The 15,433-nt window shown below is 41.1% G+C and overlaps 1 protein-coding gene across 6 annotated transcripts in view; it reads left to right on the plus strand.

Annotated features, from left to right (window-relative positions):
• LOC311142217 (phosphatidylinositol-binding clathrin assembly protein-like) overlaps positions 1–15,087 on the plus strand; it is a 71,598-nt gene extending 56,511 nt beyond the window's left edge. For 3 of the 6 annotated variants that reach the window (XM_084177823.1, XM_084177818.1, XM_084177819.1), the window contains 4 exons: positions 4,265–4,324; positions 12,365–12,469; positions 13,487–13,590; positions 14,569–14,655. In XM_084177823.1, the coding sequence (XP_084033949.1) occupies positions 4,265–4,324; positions 12,365–12,469; positions 13,487–13,579 (258 nt within the window). In that variant the 3' untranslated portion in view covers positions 13,580–13,590; positions 14,569–14,655. Of the gene's footprint in view, positions 1–4,264; positions 4,325–12,364; positions 12,470–13,486; positions 13,591–14,568 lie in introns of all 6 variants that reach the window. The other 3 variants (XM_084177822.1, XM_084177821.1, XM_084177820.1) reach the window with 3 other exon arrangements.
• Positions 15,088–15,433: the final 346 nt, after the last annotated feature.

Here is a 15,433-nt window from a genome sequence, read left to right on the forward strand (position 1 = left end):
AAATGTGTGGGCAGAACTGAAAAAGCGTGTGCGAGCAAGGAGGCCTACAAACCTGACTCAGTTACACCAGCTCTGTCAGGAGGAATGGGCCAAAATTCACCCAACGTATTGTGGGAAGCTTGTGGAAGGCTACCCGAAACGTTTGACCCAAGTTAAACAATTTAAAGGCAATGCTACCAAATGCTAATTGAGTGTATACTAACTTCTGACCCACTGGGATTGTGATGAAAGAAATAAAAGCTGAAATAAATCATTCTCTCTACTATTATTCTGACATTTCACATTCTTAAAAGAAAGTGGTGATCCTAACTGACCTAAGACAGGGAATTTTTACTAGGATTAAATGTCAGGAATTGTGAAAAACTGAGTTTAAATATATTGGGCTACGGTGTATGTAAACTTCTGACTTCAACTGTAGCTATTTCCTCATCTGCGTTGGGAATTGTTTATCCAATGCAAACACTGCTTGGTTTAAGTTCCTGATGCATGCAGATCATATGGACAGAAAGCTCCAACTGCCTTGTGTGTGTGTGTGTGTGTGTGTGTGTGTGGTTGTTTTGCTCTGTGTTCACTAAACATTGTTACAATATTTTCTAATCTGTGTCTCATGTCTGTTGCATTGTGTAAATGTTGTCCTGGGGAAAAAAATACAGAAAGGCATGCATTTCCCACAATACGTAAGTCTCAATGGTTGTACCATTTCCTGCTCTTTGACCAAAGCTGGCATGCCTGGTATTAATCCCACACATTCACCCAGCCACGTTTTCTCTGACCTGTGTGGTCTGCACCGTGGGCTTCTTATGACCTGCTGACCTGAATCTAACACAGATACCACAGCATGACCTGTCCTGTCATGACTTTCCTCTCCTCCATATTGTAGCCCTTTGTTCTCCAGAGGCTGGTCTATACTAGGTCTGACAACAACAAGTGTCTGTGGAACAAGTGTCAATGGACAGTCGTTAGACCTACTGTAAAAAACAACGCATCCTTTGTCTTTTTTATTGAACTTCTGGTCACACCTTACTCAGAGCCTGCGTCATGAGGGTCACATACTGCCTGTATAATAATGACATAACTGTTGTGACATGACAGTTATAACATGACATGAGAGCCGTGACAAAATGTAGCCTAATGACTCAAGTGAAGGGTTTCCCAAAAAATTGTGTGTTTAGTGAGTGGGTAGCATTCAGGAAAAAAGTTTCCGCTATTATCAAGTGAACACTTATGGAAATATACCGAAAGACCATGGTATATTTGTCTTGATATGGACGAGTCTGATTTTAAAAGAGAAACTGGGGTATGATCTTTGGTAACTGCATGGTTGATAACTCTCACTTTTTTTTTTTTTGCTACGTTTTCACCAAATATTACTTTGCCGTAAGGCTTTTCCTCGCTCTCCCCTCGTGGTTGTTTCTTCTGAACAGTGTGCAAAACAGCATGTTGGCTGGGAGCCTATCTAGCACGGTGTCAAAGCTGTCTAGCGAGACATACTCTACCCCGATTTGGGTATCACCCCCTGATTTGTATAAAGTTCATTCTTGCTCAACTCGGATAACATCAACAGTCAAATTCTAAAATTATTCCACACAGCACCTCCTTTCAATGACCAAATGGAAATCAGTCATTTTTCATTCTAAATAGTATCTGGTGATCCTCCATATTTTCCTATTCAAGCAAATGTCTGCAATGACCTAAATATTGCCTGCTGAGAATGCTTTTATGCAAAGCATTTGTGATCAATGTGAGAAGTTGAAAAAGGCCTTTTGGATGTTCGAAACAAGTGCTGACTATGTAATGACACCAACATTTATGCTTTATGTACGTCCACTTGTTAATTCTGACCCTTTTCCAATGGCTTGATTGCTGATTTTAAAAATGTCCTTCACAAGTGTCCCTTTTCACGCAACTGAATGGCCTGTGATGTTGTAACAAATCGGGGTTTGTTACTTACTACTGTGGGGGCTGTTTGATAGTCTAGCAGTTCCTCTATAAAAGCCCCCCTCTGTCTTTTTCAGCAGAGCAGCTCTGCACCTGCAAGTAACAGCTTCTTGCTTCAGGGCTCTCTCTGTGCTTAAGACTCCCACGTAGCTTTTCTGGTTAGCCCTAACATACACTTAGGGGAAATAAGGACAGGCATGCAAAAAATGTCTCCCAGATGTTCCATTAGTCTTGCCAAAGTGGAAGCAGGCAGGCAATGACACTAAAGTGTTGCATGTGAATTGGACAATTGTAGCTTGTCTGAGAGATGAACAAATACAACTTTGTTCAGGTGGGTTGTTTGCACCTGTTATTTTGTAAAAGTGATTCATTAACTAAATAAACATGAATATTAAACTGTCTTTATTTACACTACGTTACAGTGCCTATAGAAAGTTGACACTCCCCTTGGATTTCTTCACATTTTGTGTTACAAAGTGGTATTCAAATTGATTTAATTGTAATTTTTTGTCAACGATCTACACAACACTCTTTTAAGGTGAATGAAAAATTAAATACTAATATAACTTCATTGAGAAGTATTCAAACCCATGTTAGAAACACCTTTGGCAGTGATTACATCTGTCTCCTTGGGTAAGTCTCATAAGAGCTTTGCACACCTGTATTGTGCAATATTTGCCCATTATTATTTTTTTTAAATTCTTCAAGCTCTGTCAAGTTGTTCGGGATCATGGCTAGACAGCAATTTTCAAGTCTTGACATAGATTTTCAAGCAGGAACATTCACTGTCTTCTTGGTAAGCAGCTCCAGTGTAGATTTTGCTTTGTGTTGTAGGTTATTGTCCTGCTGAAAGGTGAATTCCTCTCCCAGTGACTGGTGTGAAGCAGGTTTTCCTCTAGGATTTTGCCTGTGCTAGCTCCATCCCTTTTCTTTTCATCCTGAAAAACTCCCCAGTCTTTGCCGATGTCAAACATACCCATACCATGATGCAGCCACTACTGTGCTTGAAAATAAGGAGGCAGTGGCCTCCCGAGTGGCGCAGCGGTCTAAAGCACTGCATCGCGGCGTCACTACAGCCTGGGGTTCGACCGGGAGTCCCATAGGGCGCCGCACAATTGGCCCAGTGTCGTCCGGGTTAGGGGAGGGTTTGGCCGGGGGGGCTTTACTTGGCTCATCGCGCTATAGCCACTCCTTCGGTCGTCAGTTGAAAAGGTGTTTCCGCCGACACATTGGTGCAGCTGGCTTCCGGGTTAAGCGAGCAGGTGTTAAGAAGCGTGGCTTGGCGGGTCATGTTTCGGAGGACGCATTGACTCGACCTTCGTCTCTCCCGAGCCCGTTGGGGCAACAAAAAATAAAATAAGGAGGCTGTTACTCAGTGACGTGTTGTTGGAGTTTCCCCAAACATAAGGCTTTTTATTTAGGCCAGAAAGTGTATTCCTTTCCTGTGTTTTTTGCAGTATTACTTTAGTGCCTTGTTACATACATATGCATGTTTTGGAATATTTGTATTCTTTTCACTCTGTCATTTAGGTCATTATTGTGGAGTCATTACAATGTTGTTGATCCAGCCTCAGTTTTCTCCCATCACAGCCATTGAACTCTGTACCTGTTTTAAAATCACCATTGGCCTCATGGTGACATCCCTGAGCAGTTTCCTTCCTATTCTGCATCTCAGTTCAGAAGGACGACTGTATCTTTGTGTCTGGGTGGTTTAATACATAATCCACAGCATAATTATTAACTTGACCATGCTTAAAGATATATTCAATGTCCGATTTGTTATTGCTACCAATCACTGACCTTTGAGGCTTTCGAAAAGCTCCCTGGTCTTTGTAGTTTAATCTGTGCTTGAAATTCAATACTTGACTGAGGGACAGAGGAAGGGTTAGTCATTCAAAAATCATGTCAACCCCTATTATTTCATACAGAGTGAGTCCATATAACTTATGTGGTTTGTTAAGCCAAATAAGACTTTGGAACTAATTTAGGCTCGCATAAACCAAGGGGATGAATACTTATGCAACTATTTTGGTTAGTACATTTTTATGAATTTTTAAAACATTTAGAATTTTCTTTTCACTTTGACATTATGGAGTATTTTGTGTAGATCAATGACAAACTACAATTAAATCTATTTCAATCCCACTTCGTAACGCAACAAAATGTGAAAAAAGTTCAAGGGGGTGTAGACTTTATATAGGCACTGCAACTTAGACGCTTTTATCCAAAGAGTCTTTAGTCATGTTATATGCAGTCAGTTATATGCTAACTTTCTGTAAAAGTGTCCTGGTTCAGTGAGTGATCATCTTTGCTCATGTCATCTCAGGCACCATCTGTCATGGCCTTCCCTGCAACGACGCCAACGGGAATGATGGCATATGGAATGGTAAGTGGGGGGGGGGGTTTATCTTTTCAATCTCATGAAGCCATGCTTCGGAACCCTTTTTATATAATTTATATACAGTACCAGTCAAAAGTTTGGACACCTACTCATTCAAGGGTTTTTCTTTATTTTTTACTATTTTCTACATTGTAGAATAATAGTGAAGACATCAGAACTGTGAAATAACACATATGGAATCATGTAGTAACCAAAAAGGTGTTAAACAAATCAAAATATATTTGAGATTCTTCAAATAGCCACCCTTTGCCTTGATGACAGCTTTGCACACGCTTGGCATTCTCTCAACCAGCTTCACCTGGAATGCTTTTCCAACAGTCTTGAAGGAATTCCCACATATGCTGAGCTCTTGTTGGCTGCTTTTCCTTCACTCTGCCGTCCGACTCATCCCAAACCATCTCAATTGGGTTGAGGTCGGGGGATTGTGGAGGCCAGGTCATCTGATGCAGCACTCCATCACTCTCCTTCTTGGTAAAATAGCCCTTACACAGCCTGGAGGTGTTTTGGGTCATTGTCCTGTTGAAAAACAAATGATAGTCCCACTAAGCCCAAACCAGATGGGATGGCGTATCGCTGCAGAATGCTGTGGTAGCCATGCTGGTTAAGTGTGTCTTGAATTCTAAATAAATCACAGACAGTGTCACCAGCAAAGCACCCCCACACCATAACACCACCTCCTCCATCCTTTACGGTGGGAACCACACATGCGGAGATCATCCGTTCACCCACACCACGTCTCACAAAGACACGGTGGTTGGAACCAAAAATCTCCAATTTGGACTCCAGACCAAAGTACACATTTCCACCGGTCTAATGTCCATTGCTCTTGTTTCTTGGCCCAAGCAGGTCTCTTCTTCTTATCGGTGTCCTTTAGTAGTGGTTTCTTTGCAGCAATTTGATTCACACAGTCCCCTCTGACCAGTTGATGTTGAGATGTGTCTGTGACTTGAACTCTGTGAAGCATTTATTTGGGCTGCAATTTCTGAGGCTAGTAACTCTAATGAACTTATCCTCTGCAGCAGAGGTAACTCTGGGTCTTCCATTTCTGTGGCGGTCCTCATGAGAACCAGTTTCATCATAGCGCTTGATGGTTTTTGCGACTGCACTTGAAGAAACTTTCAAAGTTCTTGAAATGTTCCGTATTGACTGACCTTCATGTCTTAAAGTAATGATGGACTGTCGTTTCTCTTTGCTTATTTGAGCTGTTCTTGCCATAATTTGGACTTGGTCTTTTACCAAATAGGGATATCTTCTGTATAGGGGGGGCTACCTTGTCACAACACAACTGATTGGCTCAAACGCATTACGAAGGAAAGAAATTCCACAAATTAACTTTTAAGAAGGCACACCTGTTAATTGAAATGCATTCCAGGTGACTACCTCATGAAGCTGGTTGAGAGAATGCCAAGAGTTTGCAAAGCTAACAGTTTTTTTTAATTATATGAGAAAAAAAATATTCAATTTTATTTGGAACGGCAAGCCAGACAAAATTAAAATGGCATATTTATATAATGAATATGAATTCGGAGGACAGAAATTAAATATTAAAGCATTAGACCTATCACTAAAAGCTTCAGTCATACAAAAGTTATACTTAAATCCGAACTGGTTCTCAAGCAAATTAGTAAGATTGTCTCACCCAATGTTCAAGAAAGGCCTTTTTCCCTTTATTCAGATTACAACAACTCATTTGCAGTTATTTGAAAAGGAAATCATCTCCCAAATATCACTATTTCTAAAACAAGCCATAGAAAGTTGGTTGCAATTTCAATTTAATCCTCCAGAAACGACAGAACAAATAATGCAACAAATATTGTGGTTAAATTCAAATATACTAATTGACAAAAAACCTTTATTTTTTGACAAAGTTTAAAAAAGGTATAATCTTCGTAAATGATATCATCGGTAGGACTGGTGGAGTTATGTCGCACATGCAGCTAACAAAAACATATGGAAATGTCTGCTCTACCCAAAATTACAACCAAATAATTGCAGCCTTACCGCAAAAGTGGAAGGGGGAGAAAGTAAGGAACTTGTCTGTCGGCCTTGCATTAAAGAACATAATTGGTTAAGGAAAACTGTGATAAATAAAAAAGTATATCAGTTTCACTTAAGGACCAAAGGATTGACAGCCGTCCCATATAGATTGCAAAATAGTTGGGAAGAGATCTTTGACGTACCGATCCCATGGCATAGTGTTTATGAACTGACACGCAAAACGACACCGGATTCAAAAATTAGAATCTTTCAATTTAAATTATTATATAAAATTCTTGCTACCAATAGAATGTTATTTATATGGGGGATACAATCTTCCCAGCTCTGCAGATTTTGCTGTGAAGAGACAGAATCATTAGATCATTTGTTTTGGTTCTGTCCATTTGTAGCTTGTTTTTGGACACAGGTCCAGGAATGGCTAAAGGATTGCAATATTTACCTGGAGCTAACCTTGCAGATAGCATTACTGGGTGATCTGAAAAGTCATAGTCAATCAATCAATAATATAATAATACTTTTAGCAAAAATGTTTATTTTTAATTCACAATCTGTAGAAGCAATGAGAATAGAAAGGTTCAGAACTTTTGTAAAACATCACAGTACGGTTGAAATATATATGGCAAATAGAAATCCTATATGGATGGTGTTAAGAGATAGATGGGAGGTATTGAATAGAGTTGAAGGATGGGACTAATAACAAATAACAACAAATAATAACAAAGATAGCTAATAATGTAAGCATACTGTGTCCATAATAAGTATATAGGTTGTATGTTGGGAGCTTTTGGGAAAGAGCACAGTTAGAAAGATATGGCATATAGAAGCAAACCGGATGGACATCATGAAAATGATCGGAGAGGTTGAGAGTAGAAGAAGTTCAGGAGCAAAAAAATTAAAATAAAAAAAGAAATATATATATATATATATACAGTGGGGAAAAAAAGTATTTAGTCAACCACCAATTGTGCAAGTTCTCCCACTTAAAAAGATGAGAGTGGCCTGTAATTTTCATCATAGGTACACGTCAACTATGACAGACAAAATGAGAAAAAAAATTCCAGAAAATCACATTGTAGGATTTGTAATGAATTTATTTGCAAATTATGGTGGAAAATAAGTATTTGGTCAATAACAAAAGTTTCTCAATACTTTGTTATATACCCTTTGTTGACAATGACACAGGTCAAATGTTTTCTGTAAGTCTTCACAAGGTTTTCACACACTGTTGCTGGTATTTTGGCCCATTCCTCCATGCAGATCTCCTCTAGAGCAGTGATGTTTTGGGGCTGTCGCTGGGCAACACGAACTTTCAACTCCCTCCAAAGATTTTCTATGGGGTTGAGATCTGGAGACTGGCTAGGCCACTCCAGGACCTTGAAATGCTTCTTACGAAGCCACTCCTTCGTTGCCCGGGCGGTGTGTTTGGGATCATTGTCATGCTGAAAGACCCAGCCACGTTTCATCTTCAATGCCCTTGCTGATGGAAGGAGGTTTTCACTCAAAATCTCACGATACATGGCCCCATTCATTCTTTCCTTTACACGGATCAGTCGTCCTGGTCCCTTTGCAGAAAAACAGCCCCAAAGCATGATGTTTCCACCCCCATGCTTCACAGTGGGTATGGTGTTCTTTGGATGCAACTCAGCATTCTTTGTCCTCCAAACACGACGAGTTGAGTTTTTACCAAAAAGTTATATTTTGGTTTCATCTGACCATATGACATTCTCCCAATCCTCTTCTGGATCATCCAAATGCACTCTAGCAAACTTCAGATGGGCCTGGACAAGCAGGGGGACACGTCTGGCAGTGCAGGATTTGAGTACCTGGCGGCGTAGTGTGTTACTGATGGTAGGCTTTGTTACTTTGGTCCCAGCTCTCTGCAGGTCATTCACTAGGTCCCCCCGTGTGGTTCTGGGATTTTTGCTCACCGTTCTTGTGATCATTTTGATCCCACGGGGTGAGATCTTGCGTGGAGCCCCAGATCGAGGGAGATTATCAGTGGTCTTGTATGTCTTCCATTTCCTAATAATTGCTCCCACAGTTGATTTCTTCAAACCAAGCTGCTTACCTATTGCAGATTCAGTCTTCCCAGCCTGGTGCAGGTCTACAATTTTGTTTATGGTGTCCTTTGACAGCTCTTTGGTCTTGGCCATAGTGGAGTTTGGAGTGTGACTGTTTGAGGTTGTGGACAGGTGTCTTTTATACTGATAACAAGTTCAAACAGGTGCCATTAATACAGGTAACGAATGGAGGACAGAGGAGCCTCTTAAAAAATAAGTTACAGGTCTGTGAGAGCCAGAAATCTTGTTTGTTTGTAGGTGACCAAATACTTATTTTCCACCATAATTTGCAAATAAATTCATAAAAAATCCTACAATGTGATTTTCTGGATTTTCTTTTCTGAATTTGTCTGTCATAGTTGACATGTACCTATGATGAAAATTACAGGCCTCTCTCATCTTTTTAAGTGGGAGAACTTGCACAATTGGTGGCTGACTAAATACTTTTTTTCCCCACTGTATATATATATATATATATAATAGAATTATTGTAAAATTAACTCTGTCCATAAGGTGTAGATAGTAAGTATAGACCGGAAGTAGAGGCCTGGGCATTGTTGTTCACTAATTTACTCCAAGTAGGGAAAGGATGGTGGGGTTGAAAAGTAATGAAGGGGAGTATATATATAAAAAAAACTAAACAAAAAAACATGGGGGATTGGAAGTGATGCAGACAATTACATTGATAGAAGATACAATCTATCTGCAATATTAAGCTGATCCATTCCATAAATAAAAAATAAAAAAAATAAAAAAGAGTTTGCAAAGCTGTCATTAAGGCAAAGGGTGGCTATCACATCTCTGCATGTCTGGCAGACATATCAGTATGGATGACGGATCACCACCTCAAGCTGAACCCTGGCAAGACGGAGCTGCTCTTCCTCCCGGGGAAGGACTGCCCGTTCCATGATCTCGCCATCACGGTAGACAACTCCGCTGTGTCCTCCTCCCAGAGTGCGAAGAGCCTAGGCGTGACCCTGGACAACACCCTGTCGTTCTCCGCCAACATCAAGGCGGTGACCCGCTCCTGCAGGTTCATGCTCTACAACATTCGGAGAGTGCGACCCTGCCTTACACAGGAAGCGGCGCAGGTCCTGGTCCAGGCACTTGTCATCTCCCGTCTGGACTACTGCAACTCGCTGTTGGCTGGGCTCCCTGCCTGTGCCATTAAACCCCTACAACTCATCCAGAATGCCGCAGCCCGTCTGGTGTTCAACCTTCCCAAGTTCTCTCACGTCACCCCCCTCCTCCGCACACTCCACTGGCTTCCAATTGAAGCTCGCATCCGCTACAAGACCATGGTGCTTGCCTTTGGAGCAGTGAGGGGAACGGCACCCCTGTACCTTCAGGCTCTGATCAGTCCCTACACCCAAACGAGGACATTGCGTTCATCCACCTCTGGCCTGCTGGCTCCCCTTCCTCTGCGGAAGCACAGCTCCCGCTCAGCCCAGTCAAAACTGTTCGCTGCTCTGGCACCCCAATGGCTCTGGCTCCCTCACGACGCCAGGACAGCGGAGTCACTCACCACCTTCCGGAGACATTTGAAACCCCACCTCTTTAAGGAATACCTGGGATAGGCTAAAGTATTCCTTCTAACCCCCCCCCCCCCCAAATTGTAAAGTGGTTATCCCACTGGCTATAGGGTGAACGCACCAATTTGTGAGTCGCTCTGGCTAAGAGCGTCTGCTAAATGACGTTAATGTGCCCTTGAGCAAGGCACTTAACCCTAATTGCTCCTGTAAGTCGCTCTGGTTAAGAGCGTCTGCTAAATGACTAAAATGTAAAATGTAAATGTAAATGTATTTGAAGAATCTGAAATATAATTTGTTTAACACTTTTTTGGTTACATGATTCCATATGTGTTATTTCATAGTTTTGATGTCTTCACTATTATTCTACAATGTAGAAAATAGTAAAAATAAAGAAACCCTGGAATGAGTAGGTGTGTCCAAACTTTTGACTGGTACTGTATATCTATATTTAACTTTTAATTTTTACACGTTCTGAGAATGTTGCACCATACTGTAGCTGAGCTTTATCAATACCTCTTTCGGGACATTAATTGATGTTGATTACGTCTCTAAGCCTTTTGTCAGCAAAAAATGATCATTCCACTTTTACTTTGAACCAATGAAAATTGTTGTTTGCTGGATTTACTTCTGATTCACTCCAGGGGCCCGGGTTCATAAAGCGTCTCATAGTAGGTTCAGTTTAGTCTTTTAGATGGACACAGGGGGCCTGATCCTATATCAGCATACAGGCCTTATATGAATATAGGCCTTTCCAATGCTAAGGTGTCCATTCCTGTACTTTTAAAGAAGCTATAAGGCCAACTCCTTACAATGATTTAAAATATAAAATGTCACCAGCATAACACTGCAGCAGCACAAGTGTAGGGGTGGCACAAGTACCGTATAATCGTGTAACCGATGATTATGGATGAAGACCGTCATGAAAATAAAATAACTGACATAACCGTTTTTTAAATTTATTATTTTTGTGGAATGAACAGCCGACTGAAGACTGGACGGACGGGCATTTGTGCGGTCATCCGAAATGTCATTGACCGTGGAATTCCATGACCATCCAAGAGCTTGTGCTGTTTTCAGCAGGTGTTATATTGTGGGGGTTAAAAGAGCTGCTGCTCCTACAGACCAAAGTGCCACTACACTGTGTCCGTCATGATTGATGTACTGTATTCTAACAGGCCCACAATGTGGTTCCTAAAGTCCCATTTGGATATACATTTAGCTGTTTTCGCTGCATAACATTTAGAAGTTTAGAAGAAGTGACTGCTAAATGCTAACTCCCATTCGTATAAGCTGGTGGCATAGCTAGCACTTAGAAATTGGTCGTGGTAGTCAGTTGTTGGTAACTGTAATGCAGTTGATTGGTTAAGATGACATGGACATGTATTGGGGTTGACAACCATACAAGCATTATACTTCGATTTTTACCTCAACATAGGTTATTGTCTATATGTGTATTTCACACTAACTGTAGGCACATTTTGCTGGGGGGGGGGGGTAATGAGGAGATTCGGGATCTTTCCCCCACAGGATCTTTCCCCCACGCTTTTCCATTGTTTTGGTCGAGTTCGATTGACCTCTTTACTGCATGTATACCATAGAAATAGAATGAATAGAACGGGCGTCCCCATTCAAGTCAATGATGACATAATGGCTGGACTGGCGGCCATAGGAGAAAATCAGGAAGTGTACCCATCAATATGTGCTGTTATTTGTTGATTCAACTCAACTGACATTACAAAAAATATATTCCATTGCATGAGCCACATCAGTTAAGATCATTTGAATGAATATTCTACATTACCATGGAAATGATTGCACCACAATACCAGGCAGCCATTGCGAGTGTACCCATGAATTTACCAGTCAAATTGCCCGGGCTAGAGGTTCCAAGCCCGTTCTATTCATTCTTTCTATGGGGAATACCTTGTGTTTTTAATCAGTGTTTGGCTTTTGAAACATGTGACACTAGAACCAATTTGTGACAGTGTATTGCACAGTATAGTGTAGACTATGTTCTCGTTAATTTCTACATCCACAGACGAGCCAAAAGGTCCATGACGAATCAAATGGGAAAAGTGACAGAAATGTCTTGTAATGATTGACGATGCCAAGCGCTACTCATACTCTCAAAATGCATCACAAGATGGGCGGATTCAGCTGTAGCGGTTAACTTTTACTGCCCAGTGCTCGTCTCATTACGGAGCTGCTGTATATTTGAACTATAGTTAATTAGTAACCAGAGTTAAATCAGCTGAGGACAACTTGAACAATGATTTGTTCTGTTCAAATTACACTGCGCTTGAGACTGAGACATCGTACTACTACGTAACCCGTCATGTGTCACTGAAATAACACGAGCAGTTATGTCAGAATGATTGCCATTTCTTCAGCAGGATGGCTTTTTTAATTTTGTTTGCTTGTTTATCTTCCTTCAGCCTCCCCAGATGGGTTCCATGGCCATGATGAACCAGCCCACCATGATGTACAGCCAACCGGTCATGAGGCCGGCCAACCCCTTTGGCCAGGCCCCAGCAGCACAGGTACTGGTGCTCTCCATTCTACTCCCTTCCCCAGTAGCTTTCATCTGAACGGATGCCAAGGAGTAGGGTGAAGTTGCTCCCTAGACACTGATCTCGGGTCAGTTTAGAATTTCCCCCACTAATGGTTATGGTTGGGATTGGGTGAGGGGAAGCTGTTCCTAGATCTGTACCTAGGGGAAATTTCACCCTAGAGCGGATCCCAACTCTTCCTGCTTTCGGAGGAGAGGAGCCTGGCTAAATTGTCCACGTTCTCAAACTAGTATTTGTCAGAATAGGATAAATTCCAATTAAATTCTGCAAGTTTATTTCAGTTGATTTCCAAAATTTGAATTGAGCCCTGCTATCTGTCTGATTCTGTTGCCAAATGTAACTTTAACTCCCACTGAGGTGGTCTGCCTGTTGTCTGTATGGAAAAAATCTGTCTGCAGGAAGCATTGTCCAGCCCCACAACCCATTCACCATTAAATTGGTATTGGAATACACACATGGGTATTCCATATATCACTGTTAAATGGTGTAATGTGGCAAGTAACCTAAGGAATTCTATTCCGGAGGGCAATAGGAATTCTGTGCTTTGGGACTTCTATTCAGAATGCGCTTCCACATTCACCCTCGTGCCATTTCAGCAATGTTATGAAAATATATGCATGCACTCACTACTGTAAGTCGCTATGGACAAGGGCACCTGCGAAATGACTAAAATGTAAATGTGAAAATGTAGTTGCTGGCATGTCAACAGTCTTTAGAATGGGATATGTACACCCTCATCTCTTCAGCAGGTTGTAAATCAGAATGGTAGCAACCTGGAGAATATATCTTGTGAGCAGGGTTTCTTTTTTGACACGATACTCTGATCTGCTGTCCTCATGTCACGAGCTGTAAGGTCGACCTCCAGGCAGCTACACTCTGGACCTGACCCTGTTCTCTCCATTCTACTCCCTTTAAATCTCTAGCTAGGTTTTCCCCTCTTTAGCTGTTGCTCGATTTCCCCTCACCCTGTCATTCTCTCTGAACTAGCCCTCGGCAGCTTCTAGTCCATCCAGTCAGAGTCCTCTCAGAGCGCCAGGAAAGGACCCCTTTGCACAGCTCTCTCTCAAGGATTTCTTGTAGAACATCTTTAGGTACATGTCCTGTGTGTGCGTGTCTCTGTGTGTGCGCTGCATGGTCATATCTGCAAACTTCTGCTCTGCTTGCCGTGTACACAGTGGGTTTTGTTGATTTATGTGTGCTTCAACGCCTAACATTGGCTCAGTCAATCCCTTCATAATCACTCAACCACCTGTAAGATTCCTTGCATGTCTGCACAGAAGTCTGACCTAGACTGCGAAATGACACTTTTCAAAAAGTACATTGGTCCATGTGACATTTTGACAGCGTAATAAAAGTAGTGCTGTTATTAAACCATATCTCACTTGATAAACCTTTTAAAACACAGCCCCATTGGTTTGCATCAAATATCAAACCAACATTTGCATATATTATCTTGTGGAAGTTTATTGTTAAATGCCACCACGTATTTGAGTAATATAGTTTATTTTTGATAATTCTATGACAAAGGGGAAATAAAACATTGTTAAGAGAGGACTTCAGCCCTATATGTTTGTTTATCATGCTGGAATTGACTTTATTTATTTATTTGTTTTCTGTTATCTTCAATGCATACATCACATTTGCATCGAATGAAATCTAAATGAGGCCAGAATTCAATAAATTTTTCTGCACTGAATTTTCAGGTGTGTGTGTGTGCGTGTTGGATTTGGCCAGCAGTATGTCCTGGATGGAGGGCATTTTGGATTAAAGAATTGTCAGTCCTGTTGTATGCCGGAGGACCGCTCAACTGGTCATGACACGGGACTGGCGATTCCTGAATCAAAGTGTCAATGCCCTCCATCAAACACACGGTGTGAAAAAAAAACACAAATTATTTTTTGATTGTATTCTGGCCTATGTTTATTGTGAAGGAGTATGGTTTGTTTTCAAGGAAAACAAGGAGTGTCAACCTTGTTTGGCATAAGTATTTTCTAATACAAATGCTGTGAATGATAATCCCTCTTAAAAAGTGAATGCATTCAACATGGCCTGTACCTTTCTCTCTGCAGATGCAGTTCATGTAACCTGAAAGGGAGGCTTTTGTCCTCCGAAGACGAACCATGAAGCAGCTAAACTTTCACTTTCAAGTAAAAATCGAGTTAGCTGTTTTTACTCATCGTCCAGAATATCAGCCCAAATAAGGAAGGACTTGTGAAGGAATTAAGGGGGGGAAGCCATGTCCAAGCGGCGTCAAGTATAGGACACGGATCTCATTTTGTAATTTGTCTTACGAGGAAAAACTGTGTGCGCTGCCGTTCTAACCCCTCTACAGGGATCACTCATCCCATTTGTCTTCTGTAAAAGATAAACATGGGTTTGGTAAGGGAGATAATTTGACTTTGCTGTTATGTATAAAGAAAATAGTGGGAATCACACACAGCTTGATGTTCTCTTGGGGTGAGGACGTGGGTTCAGGTGGGACGAGTGGAAGAATTGCTTGATCCGATCATCAATCGTGCATTATCTAATTTAACCATCATTGATTAGTAACGCTAACTTCTGTTTATACCATGATTTCAATATTTTTTCTTTAAAAAAAGTTTTTACGTTTGCGGTAGACATTCCTTGTGTATTGTTAGTATTTATTTATGATTACCCACGGAGGAAATGAAAAAGAAAAACGAATGACATTGAACTCTTCGTTGTGGGAGGTATTCAGGTCTATACATGGGTATGATTGATTGTATAATTGGAGTTTGAGAGTGACAGAGTAAAAAATTGTTAATATAAAGATTACAAAATTTAACTGACTGTCAACAGACAGTTTAGCTCTAATCACTGAACCGGCATAATGTCAAGCAAAGTTCTTTGTGGCTCAAAGTCACAACCCTCTGTGTAAGGGGTGATATGGAAGTCAAACAAGGGTAATAATTC

The sequence above is a fragment of the Coregonus lavaretus genome, assembly GCF_964263955.1.
Source record: "Coregonus lavaretus genome assembly, chromosome: 15".
Classification (NCBI taxonomy): Eukaryota; Metazoa; Chordata; class Actinopteri; order Salmoniformes; family Salmonidae; genus Coregonus; species Coregonus lavaretus.